The 17,545-nt window shown below is 49.7% G+C and overlaps 1 protein-coding gene across 2 annotated transcripts; it reads left to right on the forward strand.

Moving 5' to 3' along the window:
• The first annotated feature begins 619 nt into the window (after nt 1–619).
• On the forward strand, nt 620–17,269 carry ITGA10 (integrin subunit alpha 10). Of its 2 annotated transcripts, XM_016202400.2 has the most exons (30): nt 620–686; nt 2,179–2,290; nt 2,486–2,595; nt 2,802–2,893; nt 3,124–3,238; nt 3,932–4,059; nt 4,227–4,375; nt 5,517–5,667; nt 5,879–6,044; nt 6,181–6,254; nt 6,487–6,634; nt 6,821–6,969; nt 7,157–7,300; nt 7,434–7,637; nt 8,486–8,616; nt 9,008–9,174; nt 9,270–9,412; nt 10,021–10,134; nt 10,335–10,420; nt 10,546–10,687; nt 10,861–10,953; nt 11,119–11,195; nt 11,354–11,443; nt 11,859–11,943; nt 12,103–12,216; nt 12,463–12,543; nt 12,683–12,796; nt 14,410–14,505; nt 14,784–14,897; nt 15,185–17,269. In XM_016202400.2, exons 1-30 carry the CDS (start codon nt 635–637, stop codon nt 15,248–15,250), a joined length of 3,507 nt encoding a protein of 1,168 aa, XP_016057886.2. In that variant the 5' UTR covers nt 620–634; the 3' UTR covers nt 15,251–17,269. The 2 variants fall into 2 exon arrangements, with proteins under 2 accessions (XP_016057886.2, XP_016057887.2); XM_016202401.2 differs by lacking the exons at nt 620–686; nt 2,486–2,595; nt 2,802–2,893; nt 3,124–3,238 and having other exon boundaries at nt 2,057–2,290.
• Nucleotides 17,270–17,545: the final 276 nt, after the last annotated feature.

Here is a 17,545-nt window from a genome sequence, read left to right on the forward strand (position 1 = left end):
GCATCAGATGTTTATAGCCTAGTTGAGAAGATGTGAGTCTAAAGTTAAAGTAATTATACTAGTTCCACAAAGCACATGCCATAGCAGTTTATAGTCCCTCCAAAAACTATAATGCCACAAGGCAGCACAGGCTAAGAGTCACAAGCAGAACTAAGTGGACTGGGCTGGTTGTGTTTTCACATGTTGGGACTCCCCTTGGTGGCTGGGTAAATAAAGCCACTGTTATCAATTATTTTTTATATCTCAGGTAGAGATTAATAAGGTTAGGAGGTAAAAAGTATCCATCTCCCACTCCTACTTTTTATCCCAAACCCAAAGAAAACATTATTGTCTGGAAACAACTCAGGATAGAAAAATTGAGAGAAACAGCATAGAGAGTCTCCAGCTGTGTTCTCTTTGGATATTGACATGATGCCTCCAGGGGGCAGCACCAAGGCAGAGAACTAGACGAAGATCACTCAGTCCTTTCCTCTGTGGGGCTCCCCACAGCTCCCCACCATCACTCCTCCCATTCCTTCCCACTTTATTTTTAGCTGGCAGTGGGAGGGGGCAGGATGGGAGGGAAACTAAAGAAAACAGAAAAGGAGAGGGACAGAGGCACAGAGGACTTCTCACACGGACAGGACAAGCAGGCATGGAGCTGCCTCTCATCCCTCACCTGTCCTTGTCCCTGATGTTCCTGACAGGTGAGGGAGGCTAACTTCTTGGTTTCTAATGGGACTTGAAGATATGTGGATTGTTTGGCATTGGGACTTAAGGGTTAAAATTCTTTGGGAATTAAGGTGCGAGATGAACACTGATTCTCCATTTCTAGCGTGTCTGTATGTCTGTGTGTGTGTGTGTGTGTGTGTGTGTGTGTGTGTGTGTGTGTGCATGTTTGCATTCTTATGCCCACACCGTAGGACTGCTTCAGTGTTGAGATTGGCAGGGCCTTGTGTAAGATTTGAGTTCAGTTATCTAAAACCTGTGTCCTAAGCTCTGGAGAAGTTAGGGGACCAAAAAGGAACATGATGTGACCTTCCACGTGGCTATTTTGATTCCTAATTACCCCCTCCCTGCCTCTCCCTACCATTGGTGGTCTCTGGGGCCTGAGGCATAACCGACTGTGTAGTCACAACTCTGGGTTTTTCTAGCCAATGAGCGACAGTTGCTAGTCATACAGCCCTGCCATCTTCCTGGATGCAAAAAGGCTCACATACAAAACACTTTTTTGATATGAGCATGGTTTGAGACAGCGCTATAGCCATTGGTGGTAGTGGTAGTGGGGTGGCCTAAGAGGGGATTGCTTGAAAGGAAGGAGCAAACCACAGTCAGGGAAAGAACCATGGGAGAGACCAGAGGCCTGGAATTTTTCCTCACCAGTGCCCTGTAATCTTCGTTTCCTAAAATACCAGCCCTGATTTTTAAAGCGATGGGAGGGAAGAATCAGCCAGAACATGACTGGGGGTGGTCCTTAGAGTGGGTCGAGAGTTAAGGAAGAAATGCAGGGGGCAGCTGGAAGGGTGTGGGGTTTAGAAAGGATGCTGGTTCTGGGAAACTTTAGGGTGAAGGGACCCTTGCTGAGGATGAATGGCAAACCATGTGTGTGGGCAGGCAACTGGCCCCACCCAGTTAATTACCACTGAGGTTTCCAAGGCTGGAATGAACCAGAGACCTAGACTTTGGAGAATGAAAGTGAGCATGTAACAGTGACACTGGGAGGCGAGAAGGGGAGAGATCCAGACATTCAGTGTTTCTTCGTCTCCTCCGTCCCCCCTATGCCCTGGTTTTGGGGAGAATTTGAAAGGAATGACAGTTCTGGGGCTGCAGACAGTGTCTCTCCCTCTTTTAACCCTCATGGCTTGTGGAGGAAGATGTGTAGGAGGAGCGATGTGGGAAAGGGAACTCAACCAGACATGTCTGTAAAGTAGATTTCAGGGGCTGGAATGGAAATACAGCTGTGTACTAGCATGGCAGAGGGCCACAGGCCAGACAGCTGGACCACATACAGGAAGATCATCCTTGCTTGGAGCTCTGAGTACATGACATTGACAGAGGCCAGGACCGCTTATGAGTATTAAGCAGAGAGACAGACTTAGAGCAAAACATTTCCTTCTCAGCTGCTCTCTGGTTGTGCCTCTCTGGACATTCATCAGCCTCTCTAACTGCTTCCTGCTAACCTATGATCCTGGCCCCCAGGTATCTGTTCCCCCTTTAACCTGGATGCGCATCGCCCACGTCTATTCCCAGGGCCACCCGAGGCTGAATTTGGATACAGCGTTTTACAACATGTTGGGGGTGGACAGCGATGGTGAGGAGGGAACCAGAGGGCCATGGGACTGGGACTGACAGAACTGTTAAAGGGGAGGCAAGGTAGATGGGACTCTAAACGAATCTGGTCTTTTGGAAGTGGCTGGGCCTCTAGATTTGCCATCCCCATGCACTTACCCTCTGGCCTATCTCAAAGGTCATGTTCACACTGTGCGTATATTCATGCCTTCCCCAGGATGCTGGTGGGTGCCCCCTGGGATGGGCCTTCAGGTGACCGAAGGGGAGACATTTACCGCTGCCCTGTAGGGGGCTCCCACAGTGCCCCATGTGCCAAGGGCCACCTGGGTAAGAAGATGCCTCACTCCTAACCCCTAACCTTCATATGCTAGTAACTTTGATCCCCTATACCTCACCTTTACCCCCGTATCCACATACTCCTTGTCCCTGACTTGATCCTGATCTCTTCTCATACTTTTCCAAAATCACCCTGAATTCAAGCACCCCATCTGTGACCCCATGATCTCATTCTCTTCTACCCTTCCTCCAACCAGGTGACTATCCACTGGGAAATTCATCTCATCCTGCTGTGAATATGCACTTGGGGATGTCTCTACTAGAGACAGATGGTGATGGGGGATTCATGGTGAGCTAAGGAAAGGGTGGTGGAAGGGTCTCTGAAGGTTTGTGGCAGAGAAAAGAGCAGTATGGTAAGGGAAACTGGTCTAGGTGGAGGGGTTCAAGGGGTTAAAAACCCTATAAAGTAAGCGGGGGGGGGGATTTCAGGGAGTGGTCTCAGTACCTCCTTCTACTAGGAGCATGTTCTGAGGCTGCCCTTCCAACCTGGGAGTAACTATGTCTCCCACCTGTCTCCAGGCCTGTGCCCCTCTCTGGTCTCGTGCCTGCGGTTCATCTATCTTCAGTTCTGGAATATGTGCTCACGTAGATGCTTCATTCAGGCCCCAGGGGAGCCTGGCACCCACTGCACAACGTAAGCCAGAAGAAGGGCCTGAGGGTTCAGTCCTCAGAACCGGGTGCAGGATGGGAAAAGGGCGAGACATCAGGGTATAATGCTTGACGGGGCCTGCGTGTATCCTCACTGCTTCCTACTGTGTCTGCGTGAGTTCCGTGCTTCCTAACAGATTAGAATTCAGACTCCACCAGGGCATTAAGACTCCACGAGCTGATCGAACCAACTTCAGAAACTCAGCTCTCACTACATCCCTCCACGCCCTTGTCTACAGCATTCACCTCACCATTCTCCAATGCGTCATCTATTTTTGTACCTCCATCTCCTTTTGTTCAAAGGGTTCTCCACCCAAATGCCTTTTCTTATATTGTGCCCTCCTCACACATCTTGTCTTCAGAATCTTCCAGTTGCCGCCCCCGTTGACCCCACCATTAGCACTAGCCCCCTTTGCCCCCCCCACAGCACGGAGTGGTGCTCTGCCCCTACCTAACGCTTAGTTCTTTTTCTTCCTTTTTTAGTAAATTGCATGGATGCCCATCTCCTCTTTTATTCATTTCTACATCTACCCAGGGCCTGGCATCCTGCCTTCCTTGCATGACAGAAGTGCCTAATAAATGTTTAGATTGAACGTGCCCCCCGTGACCTCTTCCCTGTTGCCCTCATGCCCAGTATCCTGCAGCCCTCTGCTCTGCATCACCACATCCCTCCTCCTAGGCTGCCCCACATACATGGACGTTGTCATTGTCTTGGATGGCTCCAACAGCATCTACCCCTGGTCTGAAGTCCAGACTTTCCTACGAAGACTGGTGGGAAGACTGTTTATTGACCCAGAGCAGATACAGGTAAGAGAAGGCAAGGACAGGCATGGAGGGGAGAGCCAGGGAGCGAGGACACCGATGTAGGTGGCGCCTTCAGCAGCATCCAGGCGCTCATCGTCACTCCTTTGCGTACTGTGTTCTCCCTCCTGACCTTCATGCACACGTCACTGGACTGTGCGCTTTACTCTCAGGTGGGACTGGTGCAGTATGGTGAGAGCCCTGTGCACGAGTGGTCCCTGGGAGATTTCCGAACCAAGGAAGAAGTGGTGAGAGCAGCAAGGAACCTGAGTCGGCGGGAGGGACGAGAAACTAAGACTGCCCAAGCAATTATGGAGGCCTGGTGAGGCGCAGGGGAGAGGAGTGTGGGGCAGAGTGGGCAGGGCCTCGAAGGGCTAGGGGAGGGTTTGGAGCACAGCGTGTACACCCCAAGATTCCTGGCATGCTTATCTTTGTGTGAATGCTAATGGGGGCTGGGGAAAGCTAAGTTCACTGTCACTGTACTCCCTCTCGTCACATTTCTACAAATGTGTAGAAATGTATCTCTCCATGTTTCTGCTTTATTTATCTCTGCAGACAGAACTGTCTCTCTCGATTCTTCCACTCCCACCTGGATCTTGGCCCTCAGGCTCTCCACCACTCACGTTCTAGCTCATTTTCCAAACATGATTCAATTCAAACTCATTTTGGAAAGACTAGCCTGGCCTGACCATTCGTCTTTATTCTACATTCCCTTAATACTTGTCCTCCCAAATGCTCTATTTGCTAGATTAATGTAGGAATGAATGAATTATTTAAATTTTTAAATCCTCGCCTGAGGATATTTTTTCCATTGCTTTTCAGAGAGAGTGGAAGAGAAAGAGAAAGAAACATCGATGTGAGAGAGACACATCGATTGGTTGCCTCCCACACGCACTCCGACTGGGGCCAGGGATTGAGCCTGCACCAGAGGTACGTGCCCCTGACTGGGAATCAAACCCGGGCCCTTCAGTCCACGGCCTGACGCTCTAACCACAGAGCCAAACCAGCTAGGGCTGAATGAATTTTATACTTGTAGCTTTGGCCAGGTAGCTCAGTTGGTTAGAGCATCAACCCAATACACCAAGGTTGTAGGTTTGATTCCTGGTCAGGGCACATACAAGAATCAACCAATAAATGCATAAATACGTAGAACAGCAAAAATCTCTCTCTCTCTCCCCTCTCTCCCTTCCCTCTTTCCCTTTCTCTTTCTCTCTCTCACATCAATTTAAAAGTAAAAATAAATAAATAAATAAAGGAATGCTATATTTATTTGCATTGATGATATGCTACTCTGTGTGTTCTCTGATAGTCAAGCCTTGGAGCTCTTACTGTGTGCCAGTCTGCATGCTAGACACTGTTGGGGAGATGCCTGACCTTGGTGAACTGCTGATGCTTTCGAGTTGTGTGTGTATGTGTGTGTGTGTGTGTGTACATCTGACCACACTTTCTTTCTCTCTTCTCAGCACCGAAGGATTCAGTCAGTCCCGTGGGGGCCGACCAGAGGCTGCCAGGCTGCTGGTGGTTGTCACTGATGGAGAATCACATGACGGAGAGGAGCTTCCCTCAGCACTAAAGGCCTGTGAGGCCGGAAGAGTGACCCGCTATGGGATTGCCGTGAGACTCTACCCTGGATCTGGAAGGAAGGAGCGGGGTGGGGATGGTGACACTGAGGACTGGGAACTTGAGAAAAACAGGCATGAACCACTTCCCAGGCACCAGCCACATTTTCCTTCTTCACTGTAGTGGGCTGTGTTCTGTGTTCTGTACCAGCTCTCATATCTCACTCTGCACAGCTAACAGACCCACCTTGGCCTCCTGACCCCAGGTCCTCGGTCACTACCTCCGGCGGCAGCGAGACCCCAGCTCTTTCATCCGGGAAATCAGAGCTATCGCCAGTGATCCAGACGAGAGATTCTTTTTCAATGTCACAGATGAAGCTGCGCTGACTGACATTGTGGACGCACTAGGAGACCGGATCTTTGGCCTTGAGGGTAATGATTACCCTTGAGGAAACAGAGGATGGGGAAGGGGCATTCTGGAGTATAGATGGGCTTTAGGAATGAGTTCAGTAGGCCACAGGGGGAACTGTCTTCCCTGATATTGCCTCAACATTTTCTTATGCTCAAGGGTCCCACGGAGAAAATGAAAGCTCCTTTGGTCTGGAGATGTCTCAGATTGGTTTCTCTACTCATCGGCTAAAGGTTGGACAGCCTGACTCCTCCACGGCCCCTTTCAACCTCTGACTCCTTCCCACCTCTGACTCAGACAGCTTCAACCCCAGGGCTCTTCTATATCCCTCCTTTAACCAATGTCCATTGTGGCCGGCTCACGGCTTTCAAACTGACCCCAGCATACACTCGGTGACCCTCTCACTCCTGGAGACTTTCTTATCCCACCGTCTTTTCAGTGACCCTCTCTGGTTCTGCCCTACAGGATGGGATCCTCTTTGGGATGGTGGGGGCCTATGACTGGGGGGGCTCAGTGTTATTATGGCTTGAAGAAGGTCACCACCTTTTCCCCCCACGGACGGCCCTGGAAGATGAGTTCCCCCCTGCATTGCAGAACCACGCAGCCTACCTGGGTGAGTAGCAGGCACTTGCAGAGGATTGGGAGGTGGGGGAATGCTTCCCCAGCAGGGGTATGAGATACTGCCTCCTAACTTATGCAATTTCTCCCTGATGCCTGGGGCCGCCCCCATGCCTCTAGCGAACTCTCCCATTCTGACCGGATCTTTTCCTTTTGCCCCTGACTCCTTGCACACTTCTAGGTTACTCTGTTTCCTCCATGATCTTGAGGGGTGGACAACGCCTCTTTCTCTCAGGGGCTCCTCGGTTTAGACATCGAGGAAAGGTCATCGCCTTCCAGCTTAAGAAAGACGGGGCTGTGAGGGTGGCCCAGAGCCTCCAGGGGGAGCAGGTAGGGCATCTGAGGGAAATCAGCCTGTAGGGGAAGAGAGTAAAGGGGCAAGAGAGGGGCCTGAAGAGTCCGTGCTGAATTCTGGTTGGCAATCTGTCAGGGCTGTGAGAACCAGATTCACAGGCTGATGAGTGCTTCCCATTGTTCACAATCATCTTCCCTTTTCTCTGGGTTCACCACTCCCCAGATTGGCTCATACTTTGGCAGTGAGCTCTGCCCATTGGATACAGATGGTGATGGAACAACTGATGTCTTACTTGTGGCTGCCCCCATGTTTCTGGGACCCCAGAACAAGGAGACAGGACGTGTTTATGTGTATCTGGTGGGTCAGGTGAGACTTGCTGGGATCCCCTAGAACTTGTTTACCGGTGCTCAAGGGAGGGAGGGAAGGCAGGTTATATTTGAGGGCTTGCTGAGAGGTTGGGACTATCAGATCAGCATCTCTTTTCTACTCGCTCCACCAGCAGTCCTTGCTAACGCTCCAGGGAACACTTCATCCAGAACCCTCCCAGGATGCTCGGTTTGGTTTTGCCATGGGTGCGCTTCCTGATCTGAACCAAGACGGTTTTGCTGATGTGGCTGTGGGGGCACCCCTGGAGGATGGGCACCATGGAGCACTGTACCTTTATCATGGGACCCAGCATGGAGTCAGGCCCCGTCCTGCCCAGGTCAGGAGTGCCCAAATAAAGCAGGGGCATGGTGGGAGGAAGGGGAAGGGAGATGTACTCTTTGCTTATCAATACTCCCCTGGACTTGAGAGCAAACTGAACAAATGCTTTTTTGTTAGTACAGTAGCCCCCCCTTACCCACGGGGATACGTTCCAAGGCCTCCAAAGGATACCTGAAACTGCAGATAGTACCAAACTTTCTATATACTATGTTATATATTTGTTCCTATACATACATACCTGTGATAAAATTTAATTTATAAATTATGTACAGTAAGAGATTAACAACAATAATAAAATAGAACAATTATAACAATATACTATAATGAAAGTTATGTGAATGTGGCATTATTAAATATAAGGGTTACTTAAACAAAGCAGTGTGATACCTTCACAATTGATCTGATAGCTAAGACGACTACTAAGTGAGTCACATATTCAGTGGGTCACATAACAGTGGGGCACATATTCAGTGTGGATACATCGGACAAAGGGATAATTCATATCCCAGGCGGGACAGAGTGGGACAGCGTAAGATTCTATCCCACTACTCAGAATGTCACACAGTTTAAAACTTATGAGTTGTTTATTTCTGGGGTTGTTTATTAGATATTCAGACCATGGTTGGCCATGGGGAACAGCAGAAAGTGAAACTGTGGGAAAGGAGGGACTACTATGGTGAAAAGATGAGGCGGAGGGTAGGATACAGGCTGCTATACTAGGGACTCCTGACCACAGGCGAGTCCCCCTATTCCTCCCACGCTTGGTGAAAGAATCAGGAGCCAGGTGGGAGGCCTGCATAACCTGGTGTGTGAGTCCCTGTTCAATCACCCTTCTCTCCCTCTCAGCGGATCGCTGCTATCTCCATGCCACAGGCCCTCAGCTACTTTGGTCGAAGTGTGGATGGCCGGTTAGATCTGGATGGAGATGACCTGGTAGATGTGGCTGTGGGTGCCCAAGGGGCAGCCATCCTGCTCAGGTGAGTGGTCCCATTTCAGGTAACAGTGGACAGCATAGCATGGCTGTTAAAAGCAAGAGATTTGGAGCCACCGGCTTAGATTTGGATTTCTTGGTTAACTTATTCTGTGACTCCATTTCCTAGTTTTTTAAATGGGAATAATACCTACCTTATGGGCTTATTGTGAGGACTAAATGAGATAATCCATGTAGAGATCTTAACACAGAGCCTAGCACATAACACGTACATATTAAATGTCAGCTGTTGTCTTGTCAAAAGGTTGAGGGGAGGGTGACACATGTACACCTAGCCCCGCATTCTTTCCTTTGACCTCAAGGAGGCAAACGCTGGGCGTTGACTTTCTCAAGGTCTTTCCTCCCGCTGCTAGAATTTCTTTCCCACCTGTTCCTAGCTCCCGGCCCATTGTCCGCCTGGCCCCTTCACTGGTTGTGACCCCACCGGCCATCAGTGTGGTTCAGAGAGACTGCATGCGGCGAGGCCAGGAGGCAGCCTGCCTCTCTGCAGTGCTTTGCTTCCAAGTGACCTCCCGTACTCCTGGCCGCTGGCATCGCAGATTCTGTGAGTGACTGCAGTGCATCGTGGGCAACTCTCAACCCCTTGCCTGCCTTGGTCTCTGGGCCCTCTGGACCCTCACTCTCACCTGCCCCACTCAGATATGCAGTTCACAGCATCACTGGATGAGTGGACAGCGGGGGCCCGTGCAGCGTTTGACGGCTCTGGCCAAAGGCTCTCCCCTAAGCGACTCCAGCTCAGTGTGGGGAATGTCACTTGTGAGCAGCTATACTTCCATGTGCTGGTGAGGAGGGGTAGGGACTGCTTTGCATCGGGGCCTGGGAAGGAGGGGAAGGCTGGATCAGAGAAGGAATTTCTGCTGGATTTTCAGAAATTCAGACTTTGGAGTCGGACTGATCTGGGTTTGAATTCTAACTCTGCCATTTACCATCTGTGCAATCTGGAAAGTCACATAACCTGCAAGCCTCAGTTTCCTTGCCTGCAAAGCAGGGGTGCATGGAGGATAATAATAATAACTGAATCACAGGGGTTGTAGTAGAAGTAAATGTGGCCCTGGCCAGCAGCTCAGTTGGTCAGAGCATCACCCCAGTATGCCAAGGTTGCAGGTTTGATCCCCAGTCAGGGCACATATAGGAAACAACCAATGATGCATGAATGGGAGGAACAACAAATCGATGTATTTCTCTCTCTCTCTTCCTCTCTCTCTCAAATCAATCAATAAAAATATTTTTTAAAAAGAAGTAAATATGATAGTATTGCTAAAATCTTAGGACAGTGCCCAACACACAGAAAGTGCTCAGTAAATGATCATTGTAATTCTCACATTCTGCAGGAGTCTGGGCTATACCCCAACCCTGGCTCCCCATGATCCTCGACTCTGGTTTCCCTCAGGATACATCAGATTACCTCCGGCCAGTGGCCTTGACTGTGACCTTTGCTTTGGACAACACCACGAAGCCAGGGCCTGTGCTGGATGAGGGCTCACTCACCTCCATACGAAAGCTGGTCAGCAGCACCAAGCCCTGCCCTGTCCCTCGGTCCCAACACAGGCCTTCCCAGTGAACTCAAAAGAAAGGGGAGGGAGGAGACGTGAGATCACAGTGAAAATCTGACTGGGCACCCACCCTTCCCTTCTCACTTTTCTCTCAATTCTATTCTTTCTCCTTGTCTTCTTCTCAGTCCTTAGCCCCTTTTCTCTCCTCCAGGTCCCCTTCTCTAAGGACTGTGGCCATGACAACGAATGTGTCACAGACCTGGTGCTTCGAGCTAATATGGACATCAGAGGCCCCAGGTGGGATGGACATGAACTGGCCAAACCAGGGCGACCTGAGCCAGACTGGAAGGGAATAGAAAAACAGAAGTGAGGCTTTTGGCATTCCTTCAACTCCTGAGTTGTCCCCTCTCCACCACTCCTAGGAAGGACCCGTTCTTGGTTCATGGTGGTCGGCAGAAAGTGCTGGTGTCAGCAACTCTGGAGAACAGGAAGGAAAATGCCTACAACACTAGCCTGAGCCTCAGCTTCTCTAGAAACCTTCACCTGGCCAGTTTCACTCCTCAGGTGTGTGTGTGTGGGGGGGGGGGTTGGGAAGAGTCAGAGAAAGAGGGAGAGGACTGGGGTATTGTCCCTCAGCTAGGAGGGACTCTAGAGAGAGGCTCAGTGTTTAGGGGCTGTGGGCAGGATGGCAGTTGCCGTTCCAGCTCCAGCCTCTGCCCCCATGTCTCTGCTCTCAGAGGGACAGGTCTGTGAAGGTGGAATGTGCAGCCCCTTCCCCTCATGCCCGCCTCTGCAGCGTGGGACACCCTGTCTTTCAGACTGGAGCCAAGGTGAGTTGGGGCCCAGATGAGAAAGGGGCTCTGAGAGAGCGGGAGCTGGAATCTGGAATGGGCAGGGCCTGGGAGCCTAGAGAAGGAGGCTCGCAAGGGCTCCTGTTCCTCTGTAGTTGCCCGGGAAGCAGGAATCTCTCATGACCCCGTGTCTCCTGCCTCCAGGTGACCTTTCTGCTAGAGTTTGAGTTTAGCTGCTCCTCCCTCCTGAGCCAGGTCCTTGTGAGGCTGACTGCCACCAGGTGAGAACAAAGGGAACCTCCTCCCAGCCCCCTCCTGTGGGGCCTTGGAGGCTGTGGTGGTGTGTGTGTTGGAGGAGGGGGGATAAATAGCATTGACCCCTCTGCTCCCAAGGGGGGTATCTGAGACAGGATGTCAGCCTCTCCCCACCGCCCCACAGCAACAGCCTGGAGAGAAACGAGACCCTGCAAGATAACACAGCCCAGACGTCAGCCTACATACAATACGAACCTCACCTTCTCTTCTCCAGGTATGGCTTGGTTGCCCTCTGGGAGCCCCGCCCCGTTCTGACCTCAGACTCACTCTTTATGTTTCCACCTCTCCCTTTATGTGCTTCAGTGTCTCCAAAACCCAAACCCTTGGGGCTGCTTCATCTCTTTGCTCCCAGTTCCACTCATGCGAAACCTTCTCTTTTAAGCATCTTACTTTCCTCCTAGGTATGGGGCTTTGCTGGGCCTGGGGATCGGAGTGGGCTTAGGGGTAGGGGATATGGCCATAAAGTTTGTTAGTCTGTCATGTCCCATTTCTGTCTTCTCTATGTACCCCATCTCTCTATCTGTGTGCTGGCTCGGCCTTCCCTGAATCCATATATGTATGCTGACCATGTGCCCCTGTCTCTGTGTCATGACTGTGGCCATGTGCTTCCTGATTTGGTGTCCACGCAGTGAGTCCACTATGCACCGCTATGAGGTCCATCCATATGGGACACTCCCAGTGGGTCCTGGTCCTGAATTTAAAACCACTCTCAGGGTGAGAAGCTGGAGGGGCCTTGGCATGAGCAGGGGAAGGGGGAGGAGTCCTGGGAAAAAGACATCTCCCTTAGATTTCAGTGGAATCTAGGGTAAAAGGGGACAGATGAGGAAGGGTCTTCTGTGTCCTGCCTCTTCCCATCTCCAATTCTCCTCTCAGGTTCAGAACCTTGGCTGCTATGTGGTCAGTGGTCTCATCATCTCAGCTTTCCTTCCAGCCGTGGCCCATGGGGGCAATTACTTCCTGTCACTGTCTCAAGTCATCACTAACAATGTGAGTCTGGGCTGGGGGTATGTGGAGCCCTCCCCCCTTGATCTGGTGGACTCACCAGTTCCTTATCTGCTGGGTCACTGCTCTCAGGACTCCTCCCCCTGGGAGACCTTTCTTTTACATATGTGGCTTCTTTGAGAAGAAAGAAAGGGATTACACTACTACAAGAGTGTGAGTGGTACCTGCTGCTCAGCTGGAGTGGCTGGCCTCTCACCATCAAGAGAATCCCTAAGTCCCATCTTTCTCTAGGCAAGCTGCACAGTGCAGAATCTGACGGAGCCCCCAGAGCCCCGTGTACACCCAGAGGAGCTTCAGCACACAGGCAGACTGGTATGAGTCACAAGAATGTGAAAGATGTGCTCAAAATGGGAGCAGGAGAGTTTGGAGGCCTCGGGTTGGGGGTGGAGCCTGGAGTGGGAAGTGGAAGATCTTCCCACCCAGGTCCCGACCTGCCTCTCTCTTGTGATAGAACAGGAGCAATACTCAGTGTCAGGTCGTGAGGTGCCACCTTGGGCGGCTCGCAAAGGGGACCGAGGTCTCTGTTGGGCTACTGAGACTGGTTCACAATGAATTTTTCCGGAGGGTAAGTTCCTACTGAACTTAATATAATTGGCAGTTAGGAGTCAGTGTGAATTCCTGAGCAGGGAAATGACATCTTAATTATAACAGCTATTTAGTACTAGGGGTTTTTACTGTGCATCCCCATATACCATCTACTTGGAATAACACAATATCCCTGGGAGGCAGGCATATGTTTTAAGGGAAGTTAACTCTGACAGACCATTCCTCTCTAAGTCTGCTTCTCTCTTTATCTCTCTTTGGTATTCTCTTTTTAATTCATTAATCTATTCTCTTTTTTTAAAAAAAATTGATTAATTTTAGAGAGAAAGAGAAAGGAAGGGAGGAGGAGAGAGAGAAGCATGGATTTGTTGTTCCACTTATTTATGCTTTCATTGGTTGATTCTTGTATGTGCCCTTACTCGGGATTGAACCCACAACCTTGATGTATTGGGACAACTCTCTAACCAGCTGAGCTACCAAGCCAGGGCATTTATTTATTCTTTTTTTTTTTTTTTTAAATATATCTTTTTTTATTTCAGAGAGAGGAAAGAAGAGGGAGAGAGGGAGATAGAAACATCAATGATGAGAGAGTCACTGATCGGCTGCAGCCCGCAACCCGGGCATGTGCCCTGACCGGGAATCAAACCCCGATCGCCTGGATCCTAGGTCGATGCTTAACCACTGAGCCACACCCAGACGGGCTATTTATTCTTTTAAACAAAGATTTATTGAGAAACCATTAAGTATTTGACACTGTGCTAGGTACTAGATACTAGGAACACATAATTAAAGATTTTTCTTAAAATTATATTTGTATTGATTTTAGAGAGACAGGAAGAGAGAGGGAAAGAGAGAGAGAGAAGCATCGATCTGATGCACCCTGACCGGGTATCCAACCCACAACCTGGGCATGTACCCTGACCAGGAACTGAGCAAGCAACCCTTCAGTGCACAGGACAACACTCAGCCAACTGAGCCACAGCAACCAGGGCTAGAGACACATAATTAATAATATATAGCCCTTGCCCTGGCCGGTGTGGCTCAGTGGTTAGAGTGTTGACCCATGCATGCACTGAAGAGTCTCAGGTTTGATTCCCGGTCAAGGGCACATACCTGGGTTGCAGGTTTGCTCCATGCCCCTGGTCGGTGTGCATGCAGGAGGCAACCAGTCAATGTTCACACTGATGTTCCCCCCTCTCTCTCTCCTCTCTCTGAAAAACCAATGGGAAAAAATATATCCTCTGGTGAAGGTTAACAACAACAAAAAAGACATAGCTCTTGACGTCAAGGACCTTATAATTCAGTGCTAAAAGACAGAAAAATAAACAGAATATTATAACCTTATTAGGGGTGGTGGGGGTTAAGAGGAAACACTTTCCTAATTCCGAGAGGAGATGATGTCTAAACTTCAACCTAAAGAGGGGTAGGGGTTAACCAAAGGGAAGTTGGGTGCATTTCAGGTAGAGCCAACGTCATAATGAAGGACCCATGGCTTTCCATCTATATCTCTTCTTCTCTTTCCCCATTGGTCTCCAACCTTTACTTCTGGTCTTGAGAGTCCTGAAAGTTGTTCCAGTTGCCACACTACCTAATGATGGCTCACATTAAATGTCTTCCCATCCACTTGTTCCACAGGCCAAATTCAAGTCTCTGACAGTGGTCAGCACCTTCGAGCTGGGAACTGAGGAGGGCAGTGTCCTAAAACTGCCTGAAGCTTCCCGTTGGAGTGAGGTGAGGGCTGGAGGCTGAGTCTGAGAGCTGTGGAAATAGTGAGGGTGGGGATGGGGAAAGGACACTTGTGGGCTTTTTTCAGAATAGAAGTGTCTCCATTAGGCAGCAATCAAGGAGTCAGAAGTGACAAATCAGGATGCTGGGGTCCCACTGCTTCCATTCCTGCCTCAGTTTCATTCCTTTTAGTCTTCTATCTTGAGGATGGCTTTGCTTTAATGTGGGATGAGGCTTGCTGGGTGAAAGGGTGCAGGTAAAAGACAGTTCTCCTCCCCATACAGAGCCTCCTGGAGGTGATCCAGACTCGCCCTGTCCTCATTTCCCTGTGGATCCTTATTGGTAGTATCCTGGGAGGACTGCTGCTGCTGGCTTTCCTTGTCTTCTGCCTTTGGAAGGTAAGCATGGCTCTAGTTAGAAGTTTGGGGCATAGTACCCATGAGTTGAGGGATCCTCAATTGTAGCAGGCAAAACTGGGTTTGTGCTGGGCAGGCTGTGGGTGTCATGCCTGGATCTCCTCTGTACTCCCACAAATATTGAATTAAACTAAGCCAAATAAAATAAATTTGAACCAAATAAAGTAAATTTGGAAGCAGAACCAAAGTGAAAACTTCAGATAAGTCTGAGGGTTGTTGGCAAGGTTCCCAGGAGGGGCATTTGACAACTCTTATCTCTTCCTCTACAGCTTGGCTTCTTTGCCCGTAAGAAGATCCCCGAGGAAGAAAAAAGAGAAGAGAAACTGGAGCAATGAATGTAGAATAAAGTCCTAGAAAGTCCTCCCTGGAAGCTTCTCCAAAAGACTTGCAAAAGAGCAGAGGCTCGGGGGCTCAGATGGGACAAGAATGAGCCTCTGGGCTGTCTCCCGACCTGAACCCTGACTTGACTTCTGAGTCATGAGGAAGCTGCTGGCAGGAGATGAGGCCTTACCTCAGACAAGAAGGGCTGGCGCCCAGACTAGGAGCACTCCCACTGTCTGCTTTTCTCCTCACGGCCACGGCTCCACAGCCAGCACGGGGCCTTGCTCTGTCCTCAGGAATCAAGAATGTTCTGTCTGGGGCCCTGACTCCTTTCAGGCTCCCTGCACCTTCTCCTGCACAGCTTGGAAAGGACGGGGCTTATCCTCCTCTGGTCCCTGCCTCTCGTCTTCCTGCCTGCTCCCCGCGCCACAGGAGGGAGCTGACGTTGGCTTGAAAGAAGTAAAGTCAACATCTGCTGCTTTCCTCTGGAGTCTGGTGATTCAGAAAGCCAACCGGGGAGAGTCAACAGGAAAAAAGAGGGAGGAGGAAAAGCCACAGGAGACATTCTGTACAATTCCAAGGAACAGAGAAGCCTTTAGACAGGCAACTGCCATCCCCCTGAAACCTGAGACTCGCGGTGCACTCGCCCGCCCTCAGGTGCTGGTGCAACAGCGCAGCTCCAGGCCTGCTGGCCGTGGGCTTCCCACCAGCACCATTCCCCAGGAGCAAAGCCAGGCGCCCGATTCTCTAGAGCCAGGGTCCCCCAGGTGGCTGGAGCCGGAATAGCAGAGAAGCCCGGATGCCCCAGGCAGTATTGTCTCCTGTCTCCAGCCTCACACACTTCTGAGCCCTCTGTAAGCTACAGAGAAGGGAAAGGATTGCTGCTTGATGGCGGGAAACCCTTTCACCTTGTCAGCTCCGGGAAGCAGCAGCCCCTGGAGTCTGCATGAGTGGGGTCTGCATTAGGGAGGAAGCTGGAGTGAGTGGCAGGAAGTCTCTGGGGACCAAGCCCTCCCTGCTCAGCACTGGTTGTTCAGCACAAACAGCTCTTAGGAAAATGTTTCTGGGGCAATTCCAGTCACACTTTGTAGCGCTTCTCTGGTGGAATCACTTTTCCAGCCCCTGCCTATTTACTAGAAATTCTCAAGTTAATTTCTATCTCTGGATCCGCCCCACCCCCTCCCATTTTTCTGTCACAGCCAGTTAAGAGAATTTGATTCTCGTTAACAACTGGGTAACTTATATTTCTTTGTAATCAAGACATTGGATACCAAAGCCAGTTATTGGTCTCCAGGGTGCAGCACCCATTTAGAACTGAGAAGAGAGGAGACCTGACCAGGCATCTGACCAGCAAACACAGAATCTGTCCTTCAGGGCTGTCCTTGAGGCCCACAGTATTTACTTTGGCATGCCTCTGGCCTTTTGCAGAGGGCATTGTCTCTGTTTCCCAGCATGGTGGACAGTATATCAGATGGCCAGAACAAATAAAGTTCAGTGTCAAATGACTTTCAGTTCTTTTTGAGTCCCCTAGGATACAGACTGCTTAGGAATGGTGAAAGGTTATCTTTGGTTCTCCTGAGGTGAGACTTTATATGATTGAGTTCCTGGAAGGCAAGTTTTGAAGTATTTGAAGTGTTTTCTGTGACTCTCCCACTGGGGATGTGCTCTAACCTCCTGTGTAAAATGTGTGGGTTTGGGAAGCACATAAGCCTAGACTGAAGCCCCAGGTCTGCCATTTATTAGCTAGTGGCCTTGGGCAAGTCATAACTACCCCAAGGCTCAGATAACAAATAAGCTATGTAATACTGTAGTTAAGAATGAAGAGACTTGGGTTTAAATCTAAGCTATACTACTTAAAACTCGTTTGACCTTGAACAGATTTAACTTCTTTAAGTCTTCACTTTCTTGTCTTTAAACTTATTAGGGTTGTAAGGACTAAATAAGATAATTTAAGTAAAGTGAACATATGGTAAGTCCTCATAAATGGTCACTATTGGTTATAAAAATATTTTGTTATTAAATAATCTACCCTACCATGTGTTGTGAAGATAGAATGAGAGGTATATTGAAATACCAGGCAATGCTCCTGATCTGGTGACTCACCTTTCCTTCACAGACCCTGAAGATTTGTTTGTGTCTTCTGTGTGCTATTGTCTCCTCCTACTAACTCTGATCCTGTGCCTCAACCCCTTTAAAATGAGCCCTCATGCCCACTGAGGTGATAAGTAGCTAATTAACTTAGGTTGTAATGGTGGAAATCAAATCTATTTTATTTCATTGGACACCCAGAGTTCTTCTAATACCCTCAA

The sequence above is a fragment of the Miniopterus natalensis genome, chromosome 19 (assembly GCF_054644295.1).
Source record: "Miniopterus natalensis isolate mMinNat1 chromosome 19, mMinNat1.hap1, whole genome shotgun sequence".
NCBI lineage: Eukaryota > Metazoa > Chordata > Mammalia > Chiroptera > Miniopteridae > Miniopterus > Miniopterus natalensis.

Bases quoted from the DNA above. Each gene is read 5' to 3' on its own strand.
- ITGA10 (XM_016202400.2), top strand. From the start codon at position 635: ATGGAGCTGCCTCTCATCCCTCACCTGTCCTTGTCCCTGATGTTCCTG. The intron at 6,635-6,820 runs GTGAGTAGCAGG...GCACACTTCTAG, and splicing joins GAACCACGCAGCCTACCTGG to GTTACTCTGTTTCCTCCATG. The intron at 12,797-14,409 runs GTAAGTTCCTAC...CTTGTTCCACAG, and splicing joins ACAATGAATTTTTCCGGAGG to GCCAAATTCAAGTCTCTGAC.